This window comes from Dromiciops gliroides, chromosome 6 (genome assembly GCF_019393635.1).
Source record: "Dromiciops gliroides isolate mDroGli1 chromosome 6, mDroGli1.pri, whole genome shotgun sequence".
In the NCBI taxonomy this organism is placed as follows: Eukaryota; Metazoa; Chordata; class Mammalia; order Microbiotheria; family Microbiotheriidae; genus Dromiciops; species Dromiciops gliroides.
In genome coordinates this window covers 95,432,077-95,458,565 of record NC_057866.1, presented here as the reverse complement: position 1 = coordinate 95,458,565, position 26,489 = coordinate 95,432,077, and the positions used below count along the sequence as shown (strand labels likewise).

At 42.2% G+C, this 26,489-nt stretch overlaps 1 protein-coding gene across 1 annotated transcript in view; it reads left to right on the top strand.

The window, feature by feature from the left end:
• Positions 1-26,489, top strand: part of CFAP99 (cilia and flagella associated protein 99) — a 195,651-nt gene that overhangs the window by 63,193 nt on the left and 105,969 nt on the right. Inside the window, exon 5 of the mRNA XM_043971559.1 lies at positions 23,696-23,808. Within this exon, the coding sequence (XP_043827494.1) occupies positions 23,696-23,808 (113 nt within the window). The remainder of the gene's footprint in view (positions 1-23,695; positions 23,809-26,489) is intronic.

Here is a 26,489-nt window from a genome sequence, read left to right as displayed (position 1 = left end):
TGGAGTTGGGACCAAGACAAGACCCCAAACAATGGCTACAGCCGAAAGCTCTTCCTAACATGGTTTTCCATGATATTATAATGGCTAGGTCTGTGTGGTGCCATATCTAGGAAGTCACACAATCATGCAGAGTAAAACTGATACAACTTTATATCATCTCATCTCAACAGAGCCATCACTACATCAAAGAAATCCTTTTATTCCTCTCTAATTGATTCATTATCTCTCATGCCATAGCAGCCGCTCTAAACCTTTTCTTTCATCTTAAAACATCTTGCACCAATTCATTTCCTCTACCCTCTCAACTGAGACCCTCATTATACATCCCTCCTCTCCATGTAGTCTATGATCCAGTTAATCTGCCCTTCTTTCTCTTCCATTACCTCTATGCATTTGCACAGGCTGTATCCCGTACCTAGAAAACACTCCATTTCCACTTCTCTGTCCTAGAGTACCTGGTTTCCTTTTAGACTCTATTCAAGTGTGATCTTCTGTATGAGATCTTTACTGGTCCCTCTCCTCCTCCCCTGGTTGCTAGTGCCTTTCTGCCCACCCCTACTCCCCAAGGTTACATTGAATCTGTCTTGTGTGTTCTATATATGGTTTGGTTGCCTTCATTCTCAAAGAGGACCCAAATGACATTGCTATGTTAGGGTCAGAGTACAGTATGTCCAACCATGGCTAATCAGACCAATACAAGCTTGGAAGGCTCTACCACAGGTCAGGCACAAAGAGTTCATGTGAACATTTAGAGTGAAGATGTCTTTAAATTTGTGTATCTCACATTTCTTTTGATCTACTGCAATTCTGCTTTGCCCGTAGACCATGGCGCCTTTTTTGATGAGGGCATGCCATGCTAAGTGGTCCTTTGTCAGTATCTCCAATGTTGCACAGTCAATTCCCAAGTTCTTCAGAGATACCTTGAAAATGTCCTCGTCTCTCTTTTTCTGACCTCCACGTAAGCACTTGTTTTGTGTGTGTTCTCCATAAAATAGTCTTTTTGGCAAACATGTTTGACATTTAAACAACATGGTCAGCTCATCAGAGTTGCACTCTCTGCAGTAAGAGTTTGAGTGCTTGGCAGTTCAGCTCAAGAAAGGACCTCAGTGTCCAGTACCTTATCTTGCCAGGTGATCTTCAGAATCTTCCTAAGGCAATTCACATGGAAGCAATTCAGTTTCCCGGCATGGCCCTGGTAGACTGTCCAGGTTTCACAGGCATACAACAATGAGGTCAACACAATAGCTCTGTAGACCTTCAGTTTGGTAGGCGGCCTAATACCTCTTTTATCCTTCACTGTCCAAGAGCCTCCAAAACACCGAGTTAGCTCTGTCAGTGCGTGTGTCAGCCTCATCATCTGGGTGTACATGTATGTCTGGAAAGTATACTGCCAAGGTGAGTGAATTTGTCCAGATCATTCAAAATTTCTCCATTTGCTGTAACTAGTGATTCTATGTATGGATGGCTGATGGAGAAACATGTATTTTCTTGGTGTTAATTGTCAAGCCAAAGTTAGCATGAACTACAGAGAATCAATCCATACTTTGTTGTATCTCAGCCTCAGAGGCTGCATTGTCTATGATTGTCTATGCATTATATATGTTATCTCCCCTATTAGAATGTAAGCTCCTTTAATTTGTTTTGTTTTGTTTTGCAGGGCAATGGGGGTTAAGTGACTTGCCCAGGGCCACACAGCTAGTAAGTGTCAAGTGTCTGAGGCTGAATTTGAACTCAGGTCCTCCTGAATCCAGGGCCTATGCTTTATCCACTGTGCCACCTAGCTGCCCCTAAGCTCCTTTAGTTTGAAGACTGCTTTTATCTTTGTATACCCAGTGACTAGCACAGTTCTAGCAAAAAGAAGGTATTTAATAAATAAATAAAATAAATAAATACAAACGGATTGGTTACATCAATGATGAACCAAAAGCAATCAGTGGTTTGTTCACAGCAAAGGAGTCAGTTATCAAAAGGTTATATATAATAAGGCAGGAATTAGAAGCAGGAGATGAATTTAAGATCTAGAAGGACAAAACAAGAAAATGTGGTCTAAGGTCAAAAACAGTAGAAGAAACTAATTACCCTAAAACATTTGAGCTTATAGTTTTTAAAAAAACCTTTCCATTTTGACTTTCTCAATATAACCATGCCAATATGTTTTGGCATCTCGCTTTGGCAAGAGCTAGGTAGGAAGGAAATGAGGAAACATAGCAGGTAGGGACTTAAGCCGATGGAAGCGGTAGAGGAGAGAACCTTCAATTTCAGAGGAGGAAACCTTGGGTTCAAATCCAGCCCTGACGCTCAGTTTCCTCATCTGTAAAATGCAACTTATTATGTTGCTATATGTTAAAAACGTGACATTAAACATACAAAAACAATTACACACTTTGTGAAAACTGCACGGTGGCCATCACCTTGTACATAGCTATGCCCTCCACCCAGTTAGACAGTTATCTGCACTGCAGGGAATCATGGTTAGCCTGCAGGGAATTTAGAATCGGAAGGGAGTTTATAAGTCATATAGTCCAGCTTGTCATTTTACAGATGAACTAAGGCCCGAAAAAGCTATCTCAAAGAAGAGATGATGCAGAAGAATGGAAAAAAAATTAGAGCACTATTACACACACACACACACACGTGATTGAGGTGACCTCAGCTACTATTAAGTCCTATGCCTACTTTCTTATCACTACAAAAACCTTCAAGAGAATGATCTGTGAACGTATCAAGGCTATCCTTGGTGATAATATTAATGTTCGAAAGTGTTCAGTATGTTACATGAGGAATTGAAAATAGCACTTAAGAACATGGAGTTTGGGAGAGTGGTTTGACCTGACCAAATAAATGAAGAAAAATGCTGGAGGCAAGGCTACTTTGAAGGCACTAAGGCTTCGATTTAAAAAATATCTCAAAGAAGGGAAAAAGCCAAAAGAACAGAAAAAGGGTGTTATTACAAAAGAAGGGAGGGAGGGAGGAGCAGCTAGGTGGCGCAGTGGATAAAACACTGGACCTGGATTCAGGAGGTCCTGAGTTCAAATTCGGCCTCAGACACTTGACACTGACTAGCTGTGTGACCTTGGGCACATTCAATTTAAAAAATATCTCAAATAAGGGAAAAAGCCAAAAGAACAAAAAAGGGTGTTATTACAACACTACAGTTTTCAAAACATTTTTCTCACAGCAACCTTATGAGGTAGCTTGTAAGTATTGTTATTGATGGTTTACAGTGAAGGAACCAAGCCTTAAAGAGGTTAAGAGACCTCTCAATAGCTACAAATCTAGTGTCTGAGCCAGGATGTGAGCTTTAGTCTTCACACTGTTACCAGCCCCTCTTCAGTGACTCACAAGCTCAGTAATAGCTGCATTATTGATATCTGATGAGCCCTTCCTGGTACTATTGAGGGTGCCTGTGTCTGAGGTCATTTTCTAGGTGGACTTGTTGTAAAAGCAGTGTCTAATCAGGAAACCAACATTCTTTGGAAGCCTTTCACTCCTTCACACATGTGTCCGGCAAAATTTTGGTCAGATCAGGGAAGCTTCGGTAGGAAATAGCCCAGCATTAACCAATGCTTGTTATTCTCTCTCTTCCTGTCATCTCCCGTGTATAATTGCACTGTGGTCAGTGGATGAATCCTCCTAAGCTCTTTGATGTGCTAATAATACCAGGGTCACAGCTCCCCATCACATAATGGTGTTGGCAAATCAGCCATATAATATAAGGGAAGCCAGCAGTCTGCTCCTCTTAAGAACTCTCCCAGCCCCACAAAGACAGAGTGTTCTCTGTAAATGGACCATTGACCATTGTGCTCTTAGCTGTTTTGACCTTTCAGCCTATTTCTAAGGCTACCAGCCTGTTTTACCAGCATAGTGCCAGGACATTGCATCACTTCATCCTTGGAGGGTTTTGTTTTTGTTTTTGTTATATGATTTATTATAAATAATATCAAACACTAATACAACAATTAGACTCCCTTTCCAGATATTTACATTTAAAATAAATTTAAGGGGCAGCTAGATGGTGCAGTGGTTAAAGCACCGGCCCTGGATTCAGGAGGACCTGAGTTCAAATCCAGCCTCAGACACTTGACACTTTACTAGCTGTGTGACCCTGGGCAAGTCACTTAACCCCCATTGCCTGCAAAAAACAAAACAAAAAATAAATTTAAACACCTAAAATGTCATAACTTTGCAATCCCATCTTTTTCAGTCTCCACCAGGATTCATTCAGACCTGGTCACTTTTCTTTCTCTGTGATCATAATTAGTGTAAATTCTTTCTTCTGATTTGTTTTTTAAGCTTGTATTATTCCATAAATTTATTTTTTAGAAGTCTTTACATTCCTTATATTTATCAGTTTTGATAACATCATAGAACCAGAATTTGAGATTTAAAAAGGGACTTCTAGTCTACCTCTTACCTGAAAGGAATACCTACTATAACATACCATGACAGTAGTCATCCCAAGCTGTACTTAGAGGCTTCCTTCAACCAACAAGCATTTATTGAGCACCTACTGTGTACCTAGTAAGAGCATGTCCCTATTTTCAACTTGTTGCACTAAAGACTTTAGAGAATTTCCCCTTGGGTGAGATTTAGGTTCCCTTTCTCTTTCTGTCTCTCTCCATCTCTCTCTGTGTCTCTATCTCTCTCATGTTCCCAATGGGAGAGCTCACTTACCCTGTCTATTGTTGAGTAGACTGGAATCTATCCTACTTCTCTTATTCCTGCTTGCCATCTACTTGGATAAATGGGTTTATTTTCTCCTCAGTATTTGTTGCAGTCCCTGTGTGACCGTCATTGGGTGAGAAGGGTGCCAAGCCTTTACACTGAACTGGGTGCTCCTTCCTTAAGAATGACTGTGACAGGGGGCAGCTAGGTGATGCAATGGATAAAGCATCGGCCCTGGATTCAGGAGTACCTGAGTTCAAATCTGGCCTCAGACACTTGACACTTACTAGCTATGTGACCCTGGGCAAGTCACTTAACCCCCATTGCCCCACCAAAAAAAAAAAAAAGAAAAGAATGACTGTGACCAGAAAAGGCAACTTGAACTCACATTATTTCCCCTAAATTAACACCACTGAGGGAGGCAAGCAGATACAGTTCTCACCTGGTATCCCCCCTCTGAAGATAGGAGGGCAGGCCAGCATGGTGGCTCTGATCTCTTGCACCTCTCCTGGCAATGAGTCCAAGTCTCTCTCAAATGGGGATGGGTGAGATTCTGGAGTGGTCTCTGCATACCTTCCTACAAGCCACATTAAGACAGACTCAACATGGACATGCACATAATCAACATGGGCAACACCCACCCACCCTACATAAATAAATACAAGGTAATTGTGGAAGTGGGCAAAATCAGGCAGGGGAAGTGGATGAAGGTGGATCACAAACAGCTTTCTGTGTGAAGAAGAATTTGAGCTGAGCTTTGAAGGAAGCTAAGGGGCCAGAGTGAGGAAGAAGGACATTCCAGGCTTAGGGCACAGCCTGAAAAGGCAACAGAGGTGGGAAATGAAATGTCACATGTAAAAGACCCCAAAGGGCATCAACATGGCTGGACCATAGTGATCTATAACAAGGCTAAAAAGCTCAACTGGAGCCCAAGTGTGAAGGGCTTTAACTAGAAAACAGAGGAATTTGTGTTTTATCCTAGAGGTACCTGGGAGCCATGGGGGCCTCCTGAGCAGGGGAGTGAAACTTGAAAATAAAACCTAGTGATTAGCTGTGTTGAAACTGAGATTCTGAAATAAATTCTGGTTCTGTTTTCAAATACATGGCTGTCTTCAAACAAAGACTCTAACCGCTAAACTGATTCTTTACTTTATAGAAGAACAGACAAAAATCCCCTTCCAAATTCCCTTTCAATTCAAGAAGCATTTATTGAACACCTGTGTGATATGTGCCTGAGAATTCCAAGTCCAGTGCTCTCCCTACTATACCACTTTAGAACGGTGTCTTATATTTCTTGTGATTTTTTTTTTTGGTGCCTGCTCTAATAAGATCTTAGTGCTATCTCTTTGTATTCTGTGACTAATCGCAATAATCATCATCATTTGCTTGGAGTTTTATAGTTTACAAAACACCTTAAAAGTGTATATATTTTTTCTCATTTGATCTTTGTGATGTCTGTGTATTATTGTATCCATTTTACAGATGAGGAAACCCAGAAACAGATACTGAAATAGCTTCTTTTTTATGTGTTGCCCTCTTGTAAACTTTACATGGAAAATTTAGATTAGATTGTGAACTTCTTGAGGGCAAGGATTGTCTCTTGCCTTTCTTTATATCCCTAGTGCTTATCACAGTACCAGGCATACAGTAGGTGCTTAGTAAATGCTTGTTGACTGGCAGGCTATATTCAACTAGAGAGTATAGTGTAAAGGAAAAGAGAGTTGGGGGGGGAGGGTTTGGTGTAGTGGAAAGAGCACAGAGTTTGGAGGTTCAAAGACTCAGAAGACCTAGGTCTGAGTGCTATCTATCTCTGCCATTTAGCATTTGTGTGACCTCAGGCAAGTCACTTAGCTCTGAGCTCCTCAGAATTCTCAACTATAAAAAATGAAGATGTTAGACTAAATCATCTCTAAGGTTCCTTCCAACTTTGTCATGATACTGACGCTTATAGACACGCACATCCTGATCTCCAGGTACCCAGGTACTCCCAGTCCAGGCACCATCTTTCTAAAGCAGAATGAGGAAATCATCAAAAAGCCCAACTCCAATAACTGATGAGACCAGAACTTGTGAGCTGCCTATTACTATTGCTTCTTGAACTGGTACAGATCCCTGCCTGGGGCACTCAGGGCAGGCAGGATCCAGACCATCACCAGCCATCCCTGATTCTCCCTCCCTCTCTTTCATTCTATCACTCTCACCCTTTCCCAAGCTCTGTACCCCTGCTGTCTCAGCCACTCAGACTCCCCAAGCTTACTTTAGCATAATGCCAGCTCTCTGTCAACTCCCCTTCCTTTTCCATACCACCCCCCCAGACCAGTTTCTCAAGACGCACATCACGAAGGCCAGCTCCAAAGCTGCTCCATAATGCCCAGGGTGCCCCTATAGATAGCACAGCTGCCCTTCTTTAGCTGGCATCTTCAGTGTCCTGGGAGTCTGAGGCAGGAGATACGGTTCCCAGATACCAGAATGAAGACATTTCCTTCCCCTGAACCTCAGTTTCCTCATCTGTAAAGTGGGAATCATAATACATCACTCAGATACCTACCAGGGTTGTTACAAGGAGAGCTATAGGGGGCAGCTAGGTGGCACAGTGGATAAGGCACCAGCCCTGGATTCAGGAGGACCTGAGTTCAAATTTGGCCTCAGACACTTGACACTTACTAGCTGTGTGACCTTGGGCAAGTCACTTAACCCTCAAAACCGAAACAAACAAACAAAAACAAGGAGAGCTTTATAAATGGGAGTTATTAAGGGGTGAAACTAGGACTCTCGGTACTGGTGTATGTTTATATATTTCAGGATCTAGCAGTATTTATCTTGTTTAGGCTGTAAAGTGTGACCCATTATTATCTTTTCCTTTTGCAATTCCCCAGAGTTTCAAACAGCTCTCTGCACAAAGTAGGTGCTCAGGATTGTTGCCTAGCAGATGGGCCGACAACCAGTGCTTTTCTAAATGTCTCATACTAAAGTGAGAAATTTATTTTTAGGGTGTCTGAAGTGATTTGACTCCATTAGAGACTCATTTTTCATTCTACCTTCTTTTCTTGAGCTGAAATTTATTCAACCTGAAAACCCAGAGGTGTGGGGGGGAAAGTCTTCAGAATTTAGGAAGTTGCTTATTGGATCATAGGATATTAGGGCCGGAAGAGACTTCAGAGGTTATCTAAAATATAACCCCCCCTACTTTTATGAAGGAGGGGAATTAAGGCTTATGGGATGGGGGTGGAGTGAGGGAGTAAGTTGGCCCACCACAAGTGACAGAGGCTGCTAGATTTGAACACCAGGTTCTCTGAATGCAAGTCCATTGTCCACTTGGATTATGATCTTGTATCGTAGGTTTGCAGTCCATCTTTTAATCTCTTTGTTGGGAGAAAATTCTCTGGACCAAACTAGAATTCTTTTTAAGGATCATATGTGTTGTTATTATTGTTGTTGTTAGTGCTAATAATAATCCTCCACTAAAGTGCTACCCCAGTGGCTTATCGTGCCAGAGGACCCTGTTTTAGGAGCAGAACCCAAGATCCTACAATGCTGGAAGGGTTTCACGTTCATTCCACCCAAACAGAGAATATATGTATCTCTCACCCCAAGCCACCAACCTCCCCTATGCTTGAAGAGGCCATGGGACAAACTCATTTTTTTTCAGCCACAGCAGTTTATCGGTACTGACTTACCAAATCATAGAGAGATTGACATCTACATCAGTGGAAGGCATGCCAACACCAAGAAGTCAGAGGTTCTCCAAGTACTGATAGAAGAAGTGATAGCTCCCATTTCAGTTACACTTCACAGTTTACTAAGCTCCTTCTTCACAATAGTTCTGTGGGAGCAGGTAGCACAAATATTGTTATCCCTACTTTTAAACGCGAAGAAACTGAGTCTCAGCAAGGGGAGGGGAACAAATATGTATTAAGTACCTTTTATATGCTAGGTATCTTGAAGCACTTTTTAAAATATTCTCTCATTGGAGATAAATTCATTAACTCGCCTATGGTCACACAGCTAGTAATCCTGGCTAGAGCCAGGATTGACCCAGGTCTGTAATCACAAGTCCAGGAATCTTTCTTCTGTGCCCACCAAGCTACCTAAGACAGTGGCAGTTATCTGTATAGCCCCAGGGGAGCAATGCCCAACCTTTCCCGGAACCAGGTCTGGTGCACTGTGACATTACAGTTACTCCTTCGGTCGTCCTAGGGACATCATTCCCACAGTGCAGCCCACTGGCCACCCTGCCCCTCTAAGAGAGGAAGCTTCTCTGCAGTGTCAGCTTCTCCTCAGAAGCTGGCCATTGTGCCAGAAATTTTGTACAAGATGGAACTAAGCAGACCCAGGTCTGTGATCTCCATGAGGAATCTTATTAAGACTACCGAGTTAACTACAGACTTCCCAGAATCGGATGACAGGATTTGATTGAAAAAGAAATTTTCAGTAAGAGTGACATCACACACTCAGACTTGACCTTTCAGCAAATATTAATTAGCATCCTACCATGACAGTGCATTACCCTGGTGCTGGAGGGGGTATTCATGAAGCAACTATATCTATCTATCTATCCATATGTATATATGTATATATTATATGTGTGTGTATATTGTGTATGTGTGTACACATATAGATATAGAAAATATATACATATTTACATATACATATGTGTGAGTATGTGTGTGCATATATGTATATGTATATGTTTATACCCTGCCCTTTGGGAACTTATGGTCTGGTAGGAAAGACATGAGTCACACACAGATAAGCATCATACAAATAAATTTCTGTTCCGTGTATAAATATTAGGTCATAGAGGACCAGATTGAGCCAGGGCCCCTTTTGGAGCGAGAGGAGCCAATGCCAGAGTGAGGGACCATGCAGGGGACTAAAAATGAGCCTTCCCAAGCTGGGGGAGTTAGTATGGAGTTAGGAAAGCGTACTACAGCTGGGAGCTAGAAATGTGGGTAAAACGACTGTTTATCTGACACAACCTCTTGCCCAAGTTACCCTTCACCAATCATCGATGCAGATCTGGAGGATCCCATAGAGGCCATCTGGCTCAGTCCTATCATTTTTCACCTGAGGAAGCTGATGACCCTGTGGGTCATGTGACATATCCTTAGTCACACATCAAGTGGCAGGTCCTGTGCCTTCAAATCCAGCCCTCTTCCTACTACTTTCCAGTAGAAGGTGGGCACTTTGAGGCAGAGACTGTTTTATTCTTGTCTCTTATTCCTAGCACATACTATGGTGTCTTTCTGTACTTGAAGCATACTGTGATTTCCATCAGGGTTAGGGGACTTCCCACATGGGGGATTTCCTCCACCAACAGAGATCCCATGCCTTCCTTTACAGCCCCCAGAGGGACTTAGTAAAATAAATTTAGTGCCTAGAGTATGGTGTTTTGAAAGCACACCCAAATATTAAGTGTTTTTCTAGGTTCACACAACTATTAAGTGTCAGAGGGGGGATCTGAACTCATCTTCCTGACTCTAAGTCCAACACCACTCCTTGTGTCTTTTTTGGTTTGTTTGTTTGTTTGTTTCGGTGGAGGCAAATTGGGGTTAAGTAACTTGCCCAGGTCACACAGCTAGTAAGTGTCAAGGTCTGAGGCTGGATATGAACTCAGGTCCTCCAAATCCAGGGCCAGTGCTCTTCTCACCTAGCTGCCCTACTCCTTGTACCTTGCACAGAGTGGACCACCATGCTTTTATCATGATATGTAATTTCCTGTGTTCCCTTCTTACACTATGACTTCAGAGCTGCCAGGGGCCCCAACGATGCCCAATTTCCCTAATGATATCCAGGAAAACAGCAAAAGAAGGCAGGAGTCCCCATAAAATAATGGCAACTCTAGCCTATCCTTGAGATCTCCTGCTACCCTGGGCACAGCCTTCCTCCTTGACCAGAGTAGTTGGAACTTCTCTAACAATGCAGTTATAGCATCATGGAAACTGTACTTTGGCTTCAAGGACAGGGTGTAAGTGTTATAGCTCAATCCCATTACCATAAAATTCCAAAAGATAGTCCCTGTGGGGCTTGTGGGGAGAGAACAGGGGGATGTGTTGATGATCCCTAGCCCCGAAGTCAAAAGATGAGATCTGAGACAACCTCTGCCACTTCCTTGGTGTATAACCTGGGACAAGTCACTGCTATTCCTGACTGGGAGCTTCTTCATCTGCAGAATAGGGATAATCCTATTTCTCTGCCTACGGCCCAGGGTGTGTGATGAGAATGAAAAGGGATAATGGATGTAAGGGACTTTTAAGCTGTCAAGGGTGGTATAAATGTGAGCTCTCATTATTATGATAAAATGAGATAATGTATGCAAAGTGTTTTATAACTGAAATGTTCTACAAAGTTTCATAGATCTCTTAGAGCTGGAAAGGAGAGGAGAATATCTAGTCCACCCCCCTCACTTTACAGATGAGGAAACTGAAGGCAGTGATGTGACTTCCCCAGGGGGACACAGGTGGTCATCCTCAGGGGTGGGATGTGATGGCCTGGCCATTGCCTCCAGGGTCGGTGCTCCTTCCACTGTGCCACACTGTCTCCACAAGGGGGACTGATGTGGTAACTGGTTGCTGTTATAAGTCATGCAGAACAGTGCTTGAGATGAGCAGGTCATTAAGAAGGGCCGGGGGATTGCTTTGTTATATGAAGATCTTCATAAACATTAATTTTCTTAGCTCTTTCATTGAGAGGCAAAAGGAAGGAAGGAAGGAAGGAAGGAAGGAAGGAAGGAAGGAAGGAAGGAAGGAAGGAAGGAAGGAAGGAAGGAAGGAAGGAAGGAAGGAAGGAAGGAAGGAAGGAAGGAAGGAAGGAAGGAAGGAAGGAGGGAAGGAGGGAAGGAGGGAAGGAGGGAAGGAGGGAAGGAGGGAAGGAGGGAAGGAGGGAAGGAAGGAGGGAGGGAGGGAGGGAGGGAGGGAGGGAGGGAGGGAGGGAAGGAAGGAAGGAAGGAAGGAAGGAAGGAAGGAAGGAAGGAAGGAAGGAAGGAAGGAAGGAAGGAAGGAAGGAGGGAGGGAAGGAGATAATAGAGGAGATGAGAGATAGAGAATGTCACTCAGGCACACATTGGCACATTTGAGCAGCCTTGCCCAAACTCCCACTAGAGAGCTACCTGTACCACCACCACCTTCTTTGTTAACCTCTATATAACCTATGGAAGGGCAGACACATTCTAGATGAGGATTTAGAAAGCATGAGTTACTTACTGAGAAGTATTATCACCACTTTTCCTATAGGGAAAATAAGGTGATAAAAAACCTGTGTCTATCTTAATGGCATATGTAGACGGCACTCACTTTAAGACTTCAAGAGGTTTGTAACTTCATTGACATGGGTGCTCCCTTCAGCAGGGCAGATCAAAACCTACCCATGCCTTACCCTCCTGCCTGGAACTCTTGTCCATCCTCTCATGTAAAACCTAGAAAGTTCAGAGGTGGGGAATGTCCACCCCACCATTCTGGAGGACCTTCCTCAAGATCTCTTTATGTGTAGAGTTACCAGCAGAATGTCAGGGTCTATCTCTTGGTTATTCATCTCTCTCAATACTTGCCTGGCCCACCTCATTTTTCTGCATATGCATGATTATGACCATGTCTGTTACCCTGCTTCTGAAATTGAGATTTATAATCCCTCAGAAAAATCTAGCCTATTCACATGGAAAAAAATCCAGTAGATGAAGAAAGCCTATTGTCCAGACCAGGCCATTCATTTAGATGGACAGCTATAAATTAGGGTGAGCCCTATCTGCAATGAGTATACTCCAATAGTGTGTGTATATAATGTATATGTATATGTGTGTGTTATATATGTACAAGGTGTCCCAAAAGTCTCAGGGCACTTTAGAGCTTAAATAACTTAAAAGATAGCTTAGAATGAGCTTGGAAGTGCACTAAGACTTTTGAAACGCCATATGTTTAAGTATGTATGCATGCATACCTGTGTGTGTGTGTCTGAGTGTGTCTGTGTCTGTGTGTGTGTGCACTATGGCTGAATGGGCACTGTGGTTGTGCAATGAATCAGGTACCGGCATTGCACAAGAAGAAGAAAACAGACTGGATTTCCTTTGGGGAAACTGTGCAATGCTTTAAGTGCCTCCAAATTTCTGAAACCGAGATGCAACTTTTTTAGCGTGAATATTCTTGCAGCACTGCTGCCTGGCCACAAATCATGGAGTGCCACCGCCTCTGAAGAATGAGAGCTGGAGCACACCCAAAGAGGAAGAGACAGATCCTTGGTGGATGAGAGCAGGCTGCAACATATTAGCGGTTAGAGGGTAGAGAAGCCATTATAGAAGCGAGGCCTCTGGCCGGCAGTCAGCAGCCTATCCTAAATCACATCGCCTCCTATTAGAGTATTAAGGAATACCCATTGCAGACAGGGCTCACCCTAGAAGCTCAGCTGTAATAATCTCTTCCAGTCTTAAATGATCTATGGTAGTATACACAAGGCATTCAAGTCTCAGGCATTTTGAGGAGTAAATAACCAATTCTCCATTTCATAACTTCATATATTTTTGACACTGTTCCCTGACTATGAAATTACACATTTGTCATTTGTTCCCAGAGAGTAAAAAGGGTTGTGAAAATGAGCTATTTTTATGATCAGAAAGAGGGCATATACTCCAGATGGTTCGTGCTCCCGAGACTTCCTTAAAAAAAGTGGAGGGATGGCAGTGAGGTAAAGGGGGGAGAATAGTGGATTAAGAATGGAAAGCTTAGGGTCTCTGATCATGGCTCTGGCATTTAACTTGCTGTGTGAATTTCCCCATTAGCTCACCTCCCTGGACTCTCATCTCTCATCTGTAAAACGATAGTATTGGTGGGAGGGCGTTGCCTTCTTCCCTAAGTATGGAGGTAGGAACCTCAGAGCCACCCCGCTCAGACAAAGGCACAACAGCTAGCCTGAGCCCGTTTCCCTAGTTCCTTACTGCGAACCACAGACACACAGAGGAGCAGGTTCCCTGTCGACTCTTCTCCTGAGAACACAGAGACAGGACATGTTCTCCTGGCGTCAATCCCAAATGGGCTGATTCCAGAGTATGCAGCTGAGTTTGCGTTGCTAAGAGTTATACTTACTAGGTGATCTCAAGGATTTTGAGAGCCCTAACCCTCTGTGATTCTATGATTCTGTGACTACTTACTAAAGCAAGCTGGGAAAATTCCGTTGTGCTTCTAGGTATTTTCAAAAAGCCACTTTTACCACACACACACACACACACACACACACACACACACACACACACCCTTTTCCCTCCAGTCTCCCTTCTTCCTGCCCAAGAAAAGATGCCCATCCAATTTAGCTTATCCTCAGTCCCACAGACACAAAGTTGGTTTTCCTTCACTAACCTCCTCCTCTCTTTCCTACAATTCCATTTTCAAGTAATTTACTGAAATATTTCTCCATGAATATTTTTATTCCCTTGCACTCAGATGTAACATTTAGAGCCTTCCAATACAATGCTTGAGGAATCTGGTAAAGTCTTAGCTCGGATTCACTGTTATACAGCCTAGCTGTACTATACGGAATTAGGACTCACCCTAATGAGAATCTGGCCCCCTCCTCTAGGCCAAGGGCTTCTTAAAATTTTTCCACCCACAACCTCTTTTTTTTTTTTTTTGGTGAGACATTTGGGGTTAAGTGACTTGCCCAGGGTCACACAGCTAGTAAGTGTTGTGTCTGAGGCCGGATTTGAACTCAGGTACTTCTGAATCCAGGGCCGGTACTTTATCCATTGCGCCATTTAGCTGCCCCCACAACCTCTTTTTTGCATGAGAAATCTTTCCACAACCAGGGGTATATAGGTATATACAATAGGTATACAAATCAAACATTTACCTGCCAATTTTTTTGTGACCTCCCACCCCATGTTCAGTTATGCAACCACATATGGGTCACAACCCAGGAGTTTAAGAAATACTGCTCTAGTACAGGCAAGAAACACAGTCATTGAACATAAGGAATCTGGGGGGTAGAGACAGGTACACCAACTGTGGTCCCTCCTTCTGGCCCAGGGGCCCTCCCCATTATTCAGCTGATGGAGCATCCAAAACATTTGTATAAGAAAGATCTCAGGCTACCACAGGGCCTGTCCCCTTTCTACTAAACCATTTCTATCCTGTGGCGACTGGGCAATGGCTAGGAGTTGCTTCTTCTTTCTCTTTTTTCCTAAATCCCCCGGATAAACACTATCTCCCCATGCAAAAAAGGGGGGTGGCAGCGCTGTACTGTTCATTGTAATGCTGATTACCTATTCTCCAAGGCTCTGCTGGCTTCCCTTAGTTGCAAGGCTATAGGAGATCTTTTACTTAAACACTTCAAGTTTATGTTGCTCATTAGAAGCTTTTATTCTTTGGGAACATAACCCTTTACACACCAGGACTCATGGTTAGAACCACTCTCCGTTCCCATGTCTCAGCTATTACAGCTGCATTTGGAACCAACCTTAAAAGCAATCAGACCTTGCAGGAGTCCTGAAAATACTGCGACATTTTCAGAGCAGTCACTTTTAGGAGAGTGTACAATAAGACAAATTTATGTCTTAGAGTGATGCTGAGTCAGCACGTTGAGGCCAACGCTGTCTCCAGAGCAATTGTCGGATCACACTGTCTTGAAGATGATTCTAAGGATCTTAGAATATTCTTCCTCAGTTTAAACTTGCAGATGCTTGGAGTTCTCAGTGCTTTCCATCCTCCCACAGAAGTATTGAGATCATCTTTGGCAGAGCTGTACTAAATCTGGAGGAGAGAAGGAGAATTAAAGGAAGAGGTGGTAGCCAGGGTTTATCACCTTAGAAAATACTGAGCACAATGGGGATTTTCCCAGCCGCTCTGAGGACTTAGTCATGTGATATTAAAGGTTTAAAGATATTACCCTGCACCGCTATCTGCTGTATAAATTCACACAAATCAGTGACCTGCTGTAGGAATTTATATGTTGCCAACTATGTCCAGTCCATTTGGGAACTAGAACAAAGGAAATGTGCCTCTCTTTGCCCACTAAACTGACAGAATAACAAGATGTCTGAGCTGGGAAAGAATTTAGAGGTCATTTGATCAAACTAGGGACTAGGGCTAGAGAAGGGGGTGGGGAGGAGCTTATGACATGAGGCAACCTGGGATCTTCCTGAAGTCAAATAATCATAGACTTTAGAGCTGGAGGGGACTTGGATGTCATGTAACCTGACCTACATAGAAACTCGATGGCTAGAGTAGTGAAGTGACGAGCCCTATTTGACATACCTTACTAAGTTGTAAGCTGGTTTTTTGAACCTAGGTCTGAATGAAAGCCAGTGCAATGGAGGAGGTGGGGTGGGGTGGGGGCTGGGTGCTTTCTCCGGATTCATTCTGTGTCTATGCAAGGCCACAGGGGACAGAATAGCAAGAGTTCAGTTACCATAATAGCAAATAAAGGGGTTAGCAAAGGAGCCACTTAATAGGAGCGCCAGTGGGAGCTGGGGTGGGACATGAGACCCATAGCAACAAGAAGATCTAAGTGAGCAGGCACGATCAACAAGGTTGGTGGTTGTTGTTTGTCCTTTCTCCCAAGAGGACCATGCTATTTGGTGATGTCATGACTTGCGTTGAATTGGGTTTAAGTGAGGGAGGGCTGTGCAAGGTCATCAAACTCACTTTCTCCTCCAGAGCCATCTGGGTCCAGTGGCGAGATATAGATCAGGATGACTGGAGATGCCCCTGAAGGTGTTTTTTTAATTATAAAAGTATGTTGTTATTTTCCAGTTACATGTAGAGATAGTTTTCAACATTTGTTTTTTATAAAATTATAGTTTCAAATTGTCTTCCTCCCTCCATTCCTTCCCCCTCCCCAAGACAGCAAATAATCTGATATAGGTATATATGTACAATCACATTAAACTTATTTCTGCATTAGTCATGCTATGAAAGAAGAATCAGAGCAAAAAGGGAAAACCTCAAAAAGAAAAACAACAGCACCAAAAACAATAGAGATAGTATGGTTCAATCTGCATCCATATTCCACAGTTCTTTTTTTTTTCTAGATTTGGACTACATTTTCCATCATGAGTCCATTGGAACTATCTTGGACCATTATATTGGTGAGAAGGATCCAGTCTATCACCGTTGATCAACACATAATGTTGATGATACTGTGTATGATGTATCTTCTGGTTCTTCTCATCTCACCCAGCATCAGTTCATGCAAGTCTTTCCAGGTTTCTCTGAAATCCGCCCTGCTCATCGTTTCTTATAGCACATAGTATTCCGTTACATTCTATACCAAAACTCGTTCAGCCATTCCCTTTGGGCAATAGCTCCAAATTGCTCTCCAGAATGGTTGGATCAGCTCACAGCTCCACCAACAATGCATTAGTGTTCCAATTTTTCCACAGCTTCTCCAACATTTATTATTTTCCTTTTTTGTCATATTAGCCAATCTGATAGGTGTCAGGTGGCACTCCGAGTTGTTTTAATTTGCTTTCTCTAATCAATAGTGGATTTAGAGCACTTTTTCATATGGCAATAGATAGCTTTGATTTCTTCATCAGAAAACCTGCTGTTCATATCCTTTGACCATTTCTCAACTGGGGAATGACTTGCATTCTTATAAATTTTGGTTTAGTTTCCCTATATTTTAGAAACGAGGCCTTTATCAGAAGTACTGGCTATAAAAATTGTTTCCCAGCTTTCTGCCTCCTTCTAATTTTGGATGCATTGCTTCTGTTTGTGACAAAAAAACTTTTTAATTAATGTAATCAAAATCATGCATTTTGCATTTTATAATCTCTATCTCTTGTTTGGTCATAAACTGTTCTCCTTTCCAAAGATCTGAGCGGTAAACTATTCCTTCCTCTCCTAATTTGCCTATGGTATCACCTTTTATGTCTAAATCATGTACCCATTTTGACCTTATTTTAGTATAAGGTGTGAGATGTTGGTCTATGCCTAGTTTCTGCCATACTCTCTTCCAGTTTTCCCAGCAGGCTTTGTCAAATACTGAGTTCCTATCCCAGAAGCTGGAGTCTTTGAGTTTATCAAACAGTACATTACTAAAGTCATTTACTACTGTGTCTCCTGTGCCTAACCTATTCCATTGATCCTCCACTCTATTTCTAGCCAGGTACCAAATAGTTTTTATGCTGATGCTGTATAGTAAAGCTTCAGATTTGGTACAGCTAGCCCACCTTCCTAGTGCATTCTGAATGTTTTTTTTAGGCAGTTGGGTGGTAAGTGACTTGTCCAGGGTCATACAGCTAATAGGTGTTGGGGTGAGATTTGAACTCAGGTCCCTTCCAACTTCAGGACAGTGCTCTATCCACTGTACCACCTATCTGCCCCACCAAGCAAGTGTTAACAAAAGCCATATACCAAACAAGTCAAGGAATCAATCAACAAGTATCCCTAATGACTGACTATGTTCTAGACACTGTGCTGGGTGCTGGGTGCTGGGCACTAGTGAAACAGTTCCTGCCCTCAAGGATCTTGTATTCTAATAAGGGGACATATATTAGGAGTGGTAGCCCTTGGACTTTGTGCTGAGTAGTCCCAGGGCTTATGAGTAGCCCCAGAGCACAAGGGATTGTCCTGTCATTCCAGGAGCAAAGGTAATTTCCTTTCATTTATTGCTCCCTGAGCAAGAGGTAGAAGCCCAGGGAAGGAAAGGAAACTATTCCTGGTAGAGGAGAGGACAGCTGGCATGATGCCTACACTGTCTGGGCCCTGGTATCCTACAGTATGACTGGATGGAATAAAGCATGGTCTGAGCGTCTGGGCCCCAACTAGAAAGAGAAAGCCAAGTTAGAAAAAGAGTCTGAGGTCAAACAAAGAGGTTCACGATTTGTCACTCACAAGAAGCTAAATGGGGGGGCAGCTAGGTGGCGCAGTGGATAAAGCACTGGCCCTGGATTTAGGAAAACCTGAGTTCAAATCCAGCCTCAAGACACTTGACACTAGCTGTGTGACCCTGGGAAAGTCACTTAACCCTCATTGCCCTGCAAAAAAACAAAACAAAAACACCCCAAACAAACAAGATGCTAAATGAACCACGGAACTTATAAACTGGAGTGAGCAGGGCTTAATCCCTCCCTCTTTCTCTGGATGAGTAATAGCTGTGGACAGCTGCTATGGACACACCTGCACTGCCCCCAAATGAGGAGAGAAATCAAGCCTCCGTACTCCCGTTGAATCCAATGTTTCTTCCAATACCAACTGCACCCTATCCTTCATGGAAATCAATATTGCTGTAGGTAGGCCTGCCTTTGGCAAGGCTGTGAGGTAGGAAGTTTCTTTTCAGTGCCCCAGGCCTTGGTGCCCTTTTCCCTCTTATGGTGTGTCAGGAGATTGGACATCTCAGGGCTCGAGAGGAGAAGACAGACAGAGCGGGGGATTGCCACAACTACCTTTCATCATGAAGGGACAGTTGAAAGGGAAATGAGTGATTGAAATTTTGCAGGAGATTTGTGTCTTGCCCATGACCTTGATAAATCAGAGAACCCTTGAATTTTGCGTGAGTCTAGGCTGTTTTCCCCTAGGTAGGATCTATGTTAATGTATCTGTAGGAAAAACAAGGCTAATAAAATTTGAACATAAAGCATAATTTAATAAACCTGGTAAAGGATACAAATGGAACTCATATCTAAGCCTCTGTAGCAAGAAAACAGGGGCATCCTCCTTTTCCATCCCCAGAGGGGCCATTCCCTAGTTCTGCATAAATCATTCACTATATGAACAGGGAGGAACAGTAGCAAACTGAAATTTTAACATAGCTTCTACAAACAGCTCCACTCTAGTACTTCTTATGCCATCCATCTGAACAAAACAGCAAGATGGTCACAACTCTCACACTTTTTGGCCTGGTTACTCTGGTCTATGCCCAACAGTTGATGCCCCTGACCACTGCACTGACATATCATAGATCAGTACCTTGAGTCTCCCCAATCTCTGCCATCCTCCCTCCCTCAACAGGTTTGAATTACTCTGTTCTCTAATTTCCATGGAATTATGGGAAAGTGAGTCTTAACCTACTTCTCTCCTCCATCATACATGTCTTCTACAGCCTTCCCCGATTATAAAATTTGCAGTCCCTGCAAATTACACCAGGTACACATTAAGTCTGTAGATACACACTGTATTTTTGTTGTTCAATCGTTTTCCGTCATGTCTGACTCTTCATGACCCTATTTGGGTTTTCTTGACAAAGATATTAGAGTGGTTTGTCATTTTCTTCTCCAGCTCATTTTACAGAAAAGAACTGATGCAGACAAGGTTAAGTGACTTGCCCAGAGCAAACAGCTAGTAAAGTATCTGAGACTGAATTTGAACTCAGGAAGATGAGTCTTCCTGACTCTAGGCCTGGTACTCTGTCCACTGCACCACCTAGCTGTCCCACATTTTATATCCATACACAGAATTACACAAAATAAAGTTAAATGTGAAGCATACTTGGGCTACCTACAACATCAAATAACTGCATTCAGTAGATAAAACACATTGGTAGATATAAGTATGTAGTAGATCAAATCCATAGGTTCTTGTGGGGTCGGTATACTTAATTATATGTAAGTACCTTAAGTAAATACATACTACATCCACTATATTATCAAGGGACTAGCCTCCCCTAAAGGTGGCACAGATTATTTGGGTGGCATCCTTGCCTCCTCACTAGTCAGATAAGCTAAGGACTTCTGTGTGATTCCATCTCATATTCCATAGATGAGCCAGTTAGGATTGATAACCTCTAGCCCTTGGTCTTGCCATCTGGATAGCCCAGGTTTTATGAATAATGCTGTCTCCAACCACTAAGGGGTCAGGCTATGTAAGTGGCCTCTCTTCCCTTCCAGGCCCCATATTTGTAGTATTGGATTGGAAAGGGATGGCTTCTGGGTTACCTGCCTTATCCCTTCCTTATCCAAGCAGAGGTCCTCTCCCTGTCCCCCACCCCTAGACTAGAGAAAATTTTTCTTGCTTCCTCAGTGCCTAAGGAGCCACCAAAATTTGGCTTCCTTTCATCCAAATTTTTACCCAGTTCCTTCCCAAATGGGCTATCATCTGGTACCAGCTGTCTATCTGCAGTTGGTGAATCAGTCTTTCTGGGGAACTTGTTCTTCAAACATCCCAAGTTTTTTTTTTCCTGTTCACCAGAGAGTCTAACTAACTACATCCCTTTAGGCAATAATATATAGTTGCAATGCATTGACTTTGCAGGTCCCTGACCGTTCTCTGGAGACATTTTGTAGACACATGGATTATCTAGTCTTTTCACTTATTGGTATGGAGTGACTCTCCACCAGACACTGAGATTTTGTAGCAGCACTGTACCCCATGACTGGCGCTAACAGTGATTCTCATACACTGTTGTTCCTCTCACATTGCTCTTCAGACCCAAAAACCATGGCTAAGTAGTATGCGGCCCTCAACTAGCCTTTTGACATACTGGTTGTGAGGTCTTTACATCTTCCACTTCTTCAAAGAGTCCGAGGCAGTGGTTGTGACCCAAACACCAATAGTCATAGAATAAAACCTATGGCATCCTTATTCATAGCATTTCAGACAGGAACTAGAAAGGCAACACGCTGACCCATGGACCCGTTTGCTCAGGCCAGTAAGTTCAGTAGGATGTTATTTGCATTCCTGAGCTTCAAGTCTCTTTGAGAATGGTTTGTCATAGTTCTCCAAGTACTTCCCTGAATAACTTTCTCTCAAAAATTCAGCAGTGATTAAAAGGAATCCTAACAAGAATATACCAAAAAGTATTTCTTCCATAGTGGCTTGGCTATTGTGGAAGCAATTTAGATCTTGGTTGGGCATCTTTGTATACCAGGTGAATAGTCCACCACCACTAGGGTGTTTATGTTTTCTTTATCCTCTTTCCAGAGACAAGAACTCTGTGCACACCAACTCCAAAGATTTGCTATGCTTAAGCTTTCCAGGTCACACGTCAAGTCAGTAACACTTTCTTCCATATACATTGGCCCAGGTCTTATACTTCTTGTTGACATTCACTGCCATTCTTGGCCAGTAAAACCTATTCTGCATCAGAGCCAGAGTTTTCTCTTGGCTTAGTGGACTACATTCATCATGGAGGGCTTTTAAGTCATAGCCCAGTAGACTTAACGGTCCAATAAAATTTCCTGCTTATGGTTCTCCACCATATCTCCATGAGTAAGTTCCATGAAGCGCTTGAAGTGATGATAACATAGTTCTCAGAAGTCTCAGATAGCAGCCACTGATTAGAAATGCCTTTCAGTTCCTGATAATCCTTCTGACATGGCTGGGGTTACTTTGTAGCTTCAGTCTCTTCAGTCAGAACTCACTCCAGGCTGAGTTCTGCAGAAACAACTCTTGTCAATTGATAACTATAGAGCAGCAGCAGCCAGCTTCCTGATACCTTTCAGTGCCATTCCTTATGTCTTTTTATCTTCCTCAATATGATTTGGTCTCCAGATAAACCAATGCCACAAAGTAGACCATGTTCTCAACCACCTTCTCCATGGTTCTGAAAAAGCATCCTATGAGCAGGAGGGAGTTCAGAGAAACCTGGAGGGTCTTGTGTGGCTGATGATGAGTGAGATGAGCAGAACCAGAAGAACATTGTACACAGTATCATCAACATTGAGTGTTGATCTACTGTGATGGACTAGATTCTTCTCACCAGTGCAATGGTACAGAAGAGTTCCAGGGAACTCGTGATGGAAGAGGATCTCCAAATCCAGGGGAAAAAAAAAAAAGAACTGCGGAGTATAGATGCTAAATGAACCATACTATTTCTTTTGTTTTGATGCTGTTGTTTTTTTTCTATTTTGAGGTTTTCCATCATTGCTCTGATTTTTTTTTCTCATAACATGACTAATGCAGAAATAGGGATTAATGTTATTATGTGTGTGTGTGTGTGTGTGTGTGTGTGTGTGTGTATATATATATATATATATATATATATATATATATATATATATAACCTATATCAGATTACCTGCTGTCTAGGGGAAGGGGGAGGGAGGGGAGGGAGGGAGAAAAATCTGAAATTGTAAAGCTTGTATAAACAAAGGTTGAGAACTATCTTTACATGTAACGGGAAAAAAATAAAATACTTTATTAATTAAAAAAAAGAAAAGGAAAGAAAAGAAAAAGCATCCTAAGACTATGTTTACCATCCTCCAAGCTACATCTGTGTCTGGGCAAGGGCATTATAGCAAAGTGAGCCTTTTCTGTTGGTGCTCTGCCTTAGGTCCTGCCACTATGGGAACGTGGGTCATTTTCCTACTTCTTTTTTTCATGGCACTTATGCTACATTACTTTCCCATCCTGGAGGGATTGAATTTTTAGCGATTATATCTGGAGATGAATTACTTAAAGCAAAGGAAAGCATTACTAATGGCGGAATTTCAGGCATTGTTTTGGGGAAATATTTTTGGACAAGGAGCTCTTCTTCACCTCACATTTTAATAAGCAGTCACCTACTCCATTTTGTCTATGGCTATCCTAATTAATTGGAAATAAATACAGTATTCTTAGATAATGACTGCTCCATTTGCATAGAACTTTAAGGCTGACCAACACAAAAACCTCACAAAAACCTTGAGTTAGAAAGTGCCATGACTGTTATTTCTATTTTACTGATAGAGTAACTGAGGCCCAGAAAGTTTAAATGACTTGCCCAGCGTCACATAGGTAACAAATCTTAAAGCAAGACATGAATTAGGGCTCCTTACTCCAGGTCTCTTTTTTTGGTTTTGTTTTGTTTTGTTTTGTTTTGTTTTTTGTTTTTGGAGGGGCAATGAGGGTTAAGTGACTTGCCCAGGGTCACACAGCTAGTAACTGTCAAGTGTCTGAGGCTGGATTCGAACTCAGGTACTCCTGAATCCAAAGCCAGTGCTTTATCCCACTGTGCCACCTAGCTGCCCCTCCAGGTCTCTTTTGCTACATCATGCTGCTTCTAAGTATAAGAGACCAACAGGAAGGGACTTCAGATGGGGCAGATCAGAAAACTGGAATCCAAGCCATAGAAATGCCCTACATCAAGTGTATCATATGTGATAACTGAAAGGTCAATATTCTTTTCTCAGTTTCTCCAGTTTTTCTTCAACATCGTGAACTTGACCACATGGATAAAAGATGAATGGAGTTTAATCTATGATGGTTCTTATGTAAAGGAAACCTGGATTAAGCCATTGTTGAAGTGAGTAGCATCAACATAAGTGTAAGTTGTATCATCTATCACAATATTAAGTTACTACTTGCAGCACAATGGTTGGGATCCCACAATCCCCAAACTGGTGAAACAGGACACAAGTTTCACATGCCTTTTCTCGTGTTTGTATCAACAGCATAGGAAGGTTCCCTGGCTCTGGGGAAATGGCTAGAACAAAACTCATGATTGTTAAATTTTTCAGTGTGAGCATTTACTCCTGGACCGTACAAATCAAGGCTTGATTTATTGTTTCATTAGTCATCCAAACTAAGAAAGTGATGGAAAAAATGTTAACAATGCAGATTATATTTAATAGTGTATCTAGCATACATTTCTCTGCCCCCCACCCTGAAAGCCAGTTGTTAAACATTTACCAGCACACCATTATGTGGGTTTGTACCTACAAGTCCTGGGGTCTCTATAAGCCCTTGGGTCCATCTCTATTAAGAACTCACTAAAGAACTAAGAGCAACTGCCTCTATCCTTGGAAGGCACTTCTCATTTCAGTCTTTTTTAAACAGTCGTATCTGATTCTTCGTGACCCCATTTGGGGCTTTCTTGGCAAAGATACTGGAGTAGTTTGCTGTTTCCTTCTCAGTTCATGTTATAGATGAGGAACCAAAGCAAACGGGGTAAAGTGACTTGCCCAGGGTCACACAGTCAGTAAGTTTCTGAGGCCAGATTTGAACTCATAAAGAAAAGTCTTCCTGATTTCAAGCCCAGTGCTCTATCACTGTTTCATCATTTTGGGCAGCTAGGTGACCCAATGGATAGAGTGCTGGGCTTGGAGTCAGGAAAATCTCAATCTTCCTGAGTTCAAATCAGGCCTCAGACATTTACTAGCTTGGGTGACCCTGGGCAAGTCATTTAACCCCTGTTTGCCTCAGTTTTTTCCTCTGTAAAATGAGCTGGAGAAGGGAATGGCAAAACACTCCAGTAGCTCTGCCAAGAAAACCCCCAAAAGGAGTCACAATGAGTTGGACACTACTGAAAATAAATGAACAACAAAATCAGCACTTTACCCCCTATTTCGATGACTGTATTCTGCATGAAGATTTTCCTGGTCCCTCCAACTGCTAGTGCATGCATTTATTTGATAACTTTGTATTTATGCTGTATATATTTTTATATATGTATTTATATCTTCCCATAAATATATAAGCTCTTAGCAAGAAGGGATTCTATCATTCTTTGTGTTTGTATCCCCCAGAGTCCAGCACAATGCCTGAAGACAGCAGGTACTTAATAGATGCTTATTGATTGATTCCCACACTCTATCAAGAAGCAGGAACACTAATGTACCAAAGAATCAACATCTACTCATTGAAATTACTACTATGCACTGGGTTGTTGTGCAAAATACAAATTCAACAAATTAAAGTTGATTCAAAAAACATTGATTAAACACTTTAGAATCTGCTCCAGGCCCCTGTCCTATGAAAAGGAAAACAACACAATCCCTGCCCTCAAGGATCTTACAGTCTAGGAAAAATACAACCAAAAAAATTATCTGAGATTACATATACATATATAAATAATAATTTTAAATATTTCTATAATATCCTATATATAATATATAAGTTATTATAAAATTTTGTTCTATTATTGTTACATTACAATAATATGTGTGTGCATACTCTTAACCCCACCCCCCCCCACCCCTAACCAGGACCTTGAAAGCATTTGCTTTCGACCTGTCTGATACACTTGTATTACATACAGTACTTGTATTCTGTCTGACATTTATGTATGTATTTGTTGTATTCTCCTCCCAGACTGTAAGCTCTATAAAGACAGAGGTCCTGTCTTATTTAACCTTTGTATGTGTTTGTTGACCTATATAGCACTTTACCCACATGATCTCCTTAGATCCTCACAACACGCCTATGAAGCAAACAGGGCAGAGATAAGTATTATTATCCCATTTTTCAAATGACAAATTGAGGCCCAGAAATTACTTCCTCACCCAAGGTTCCATAGCTAGTTAGCCATGGAGGAAAGCACTCAAAGCCAGGTCTTTTGACTCCAATTCTAGTAACAGAAAGACCACTGGATTTGAGCCAGGAGATAAGGGTTTGAATCCTATAGTTACCATTGAGGTGATCTTGGGGGCAAATCACTTCATCTTTACTTCTATTTCCTCATCTATAAAATATGAATAATAATTCTGGAGTCCCAACATTACTGGGTCATGAGGAAAATGTTTAGTGCCTTAAGGCACAGCACAAACTGAGTTACTAGGGTACCATGTTGCCTCTCAGTGTATGAGACGTGGTCGCTGTGCTAAAGGAGAGCGCTCTCTCTTCTCTCTCTCTCTCTCTCTCTCTCTCTCCTCTCTCTCTCTCTCTCCAGCTGAGGAGCTAAAACATATGCCCAAGAAAAGAGGGGGATAGTATGGCGTAGTAGAAAATGTTCTACCTGGAGCCCAGAAACTTGGGTTCTAGTCCTGCTTAGTGAGTGACCTTTGGCAAGTCACTGCCCTGCTCCCGGCCTTAGTTTCCTTAATCTGAACCACAGTTTCCCAGAGCCACATATTGCATCACACAGAGTCAGTGCTTAATAAATATTTATTCAATAAATAAATGAATATCTAAAATGAAGGGGAAGGCGGGGGACTAGATCTCCAAGCTCTAGCTCTCAAAACAAGTAATTCGTGATTTTTGTAATTA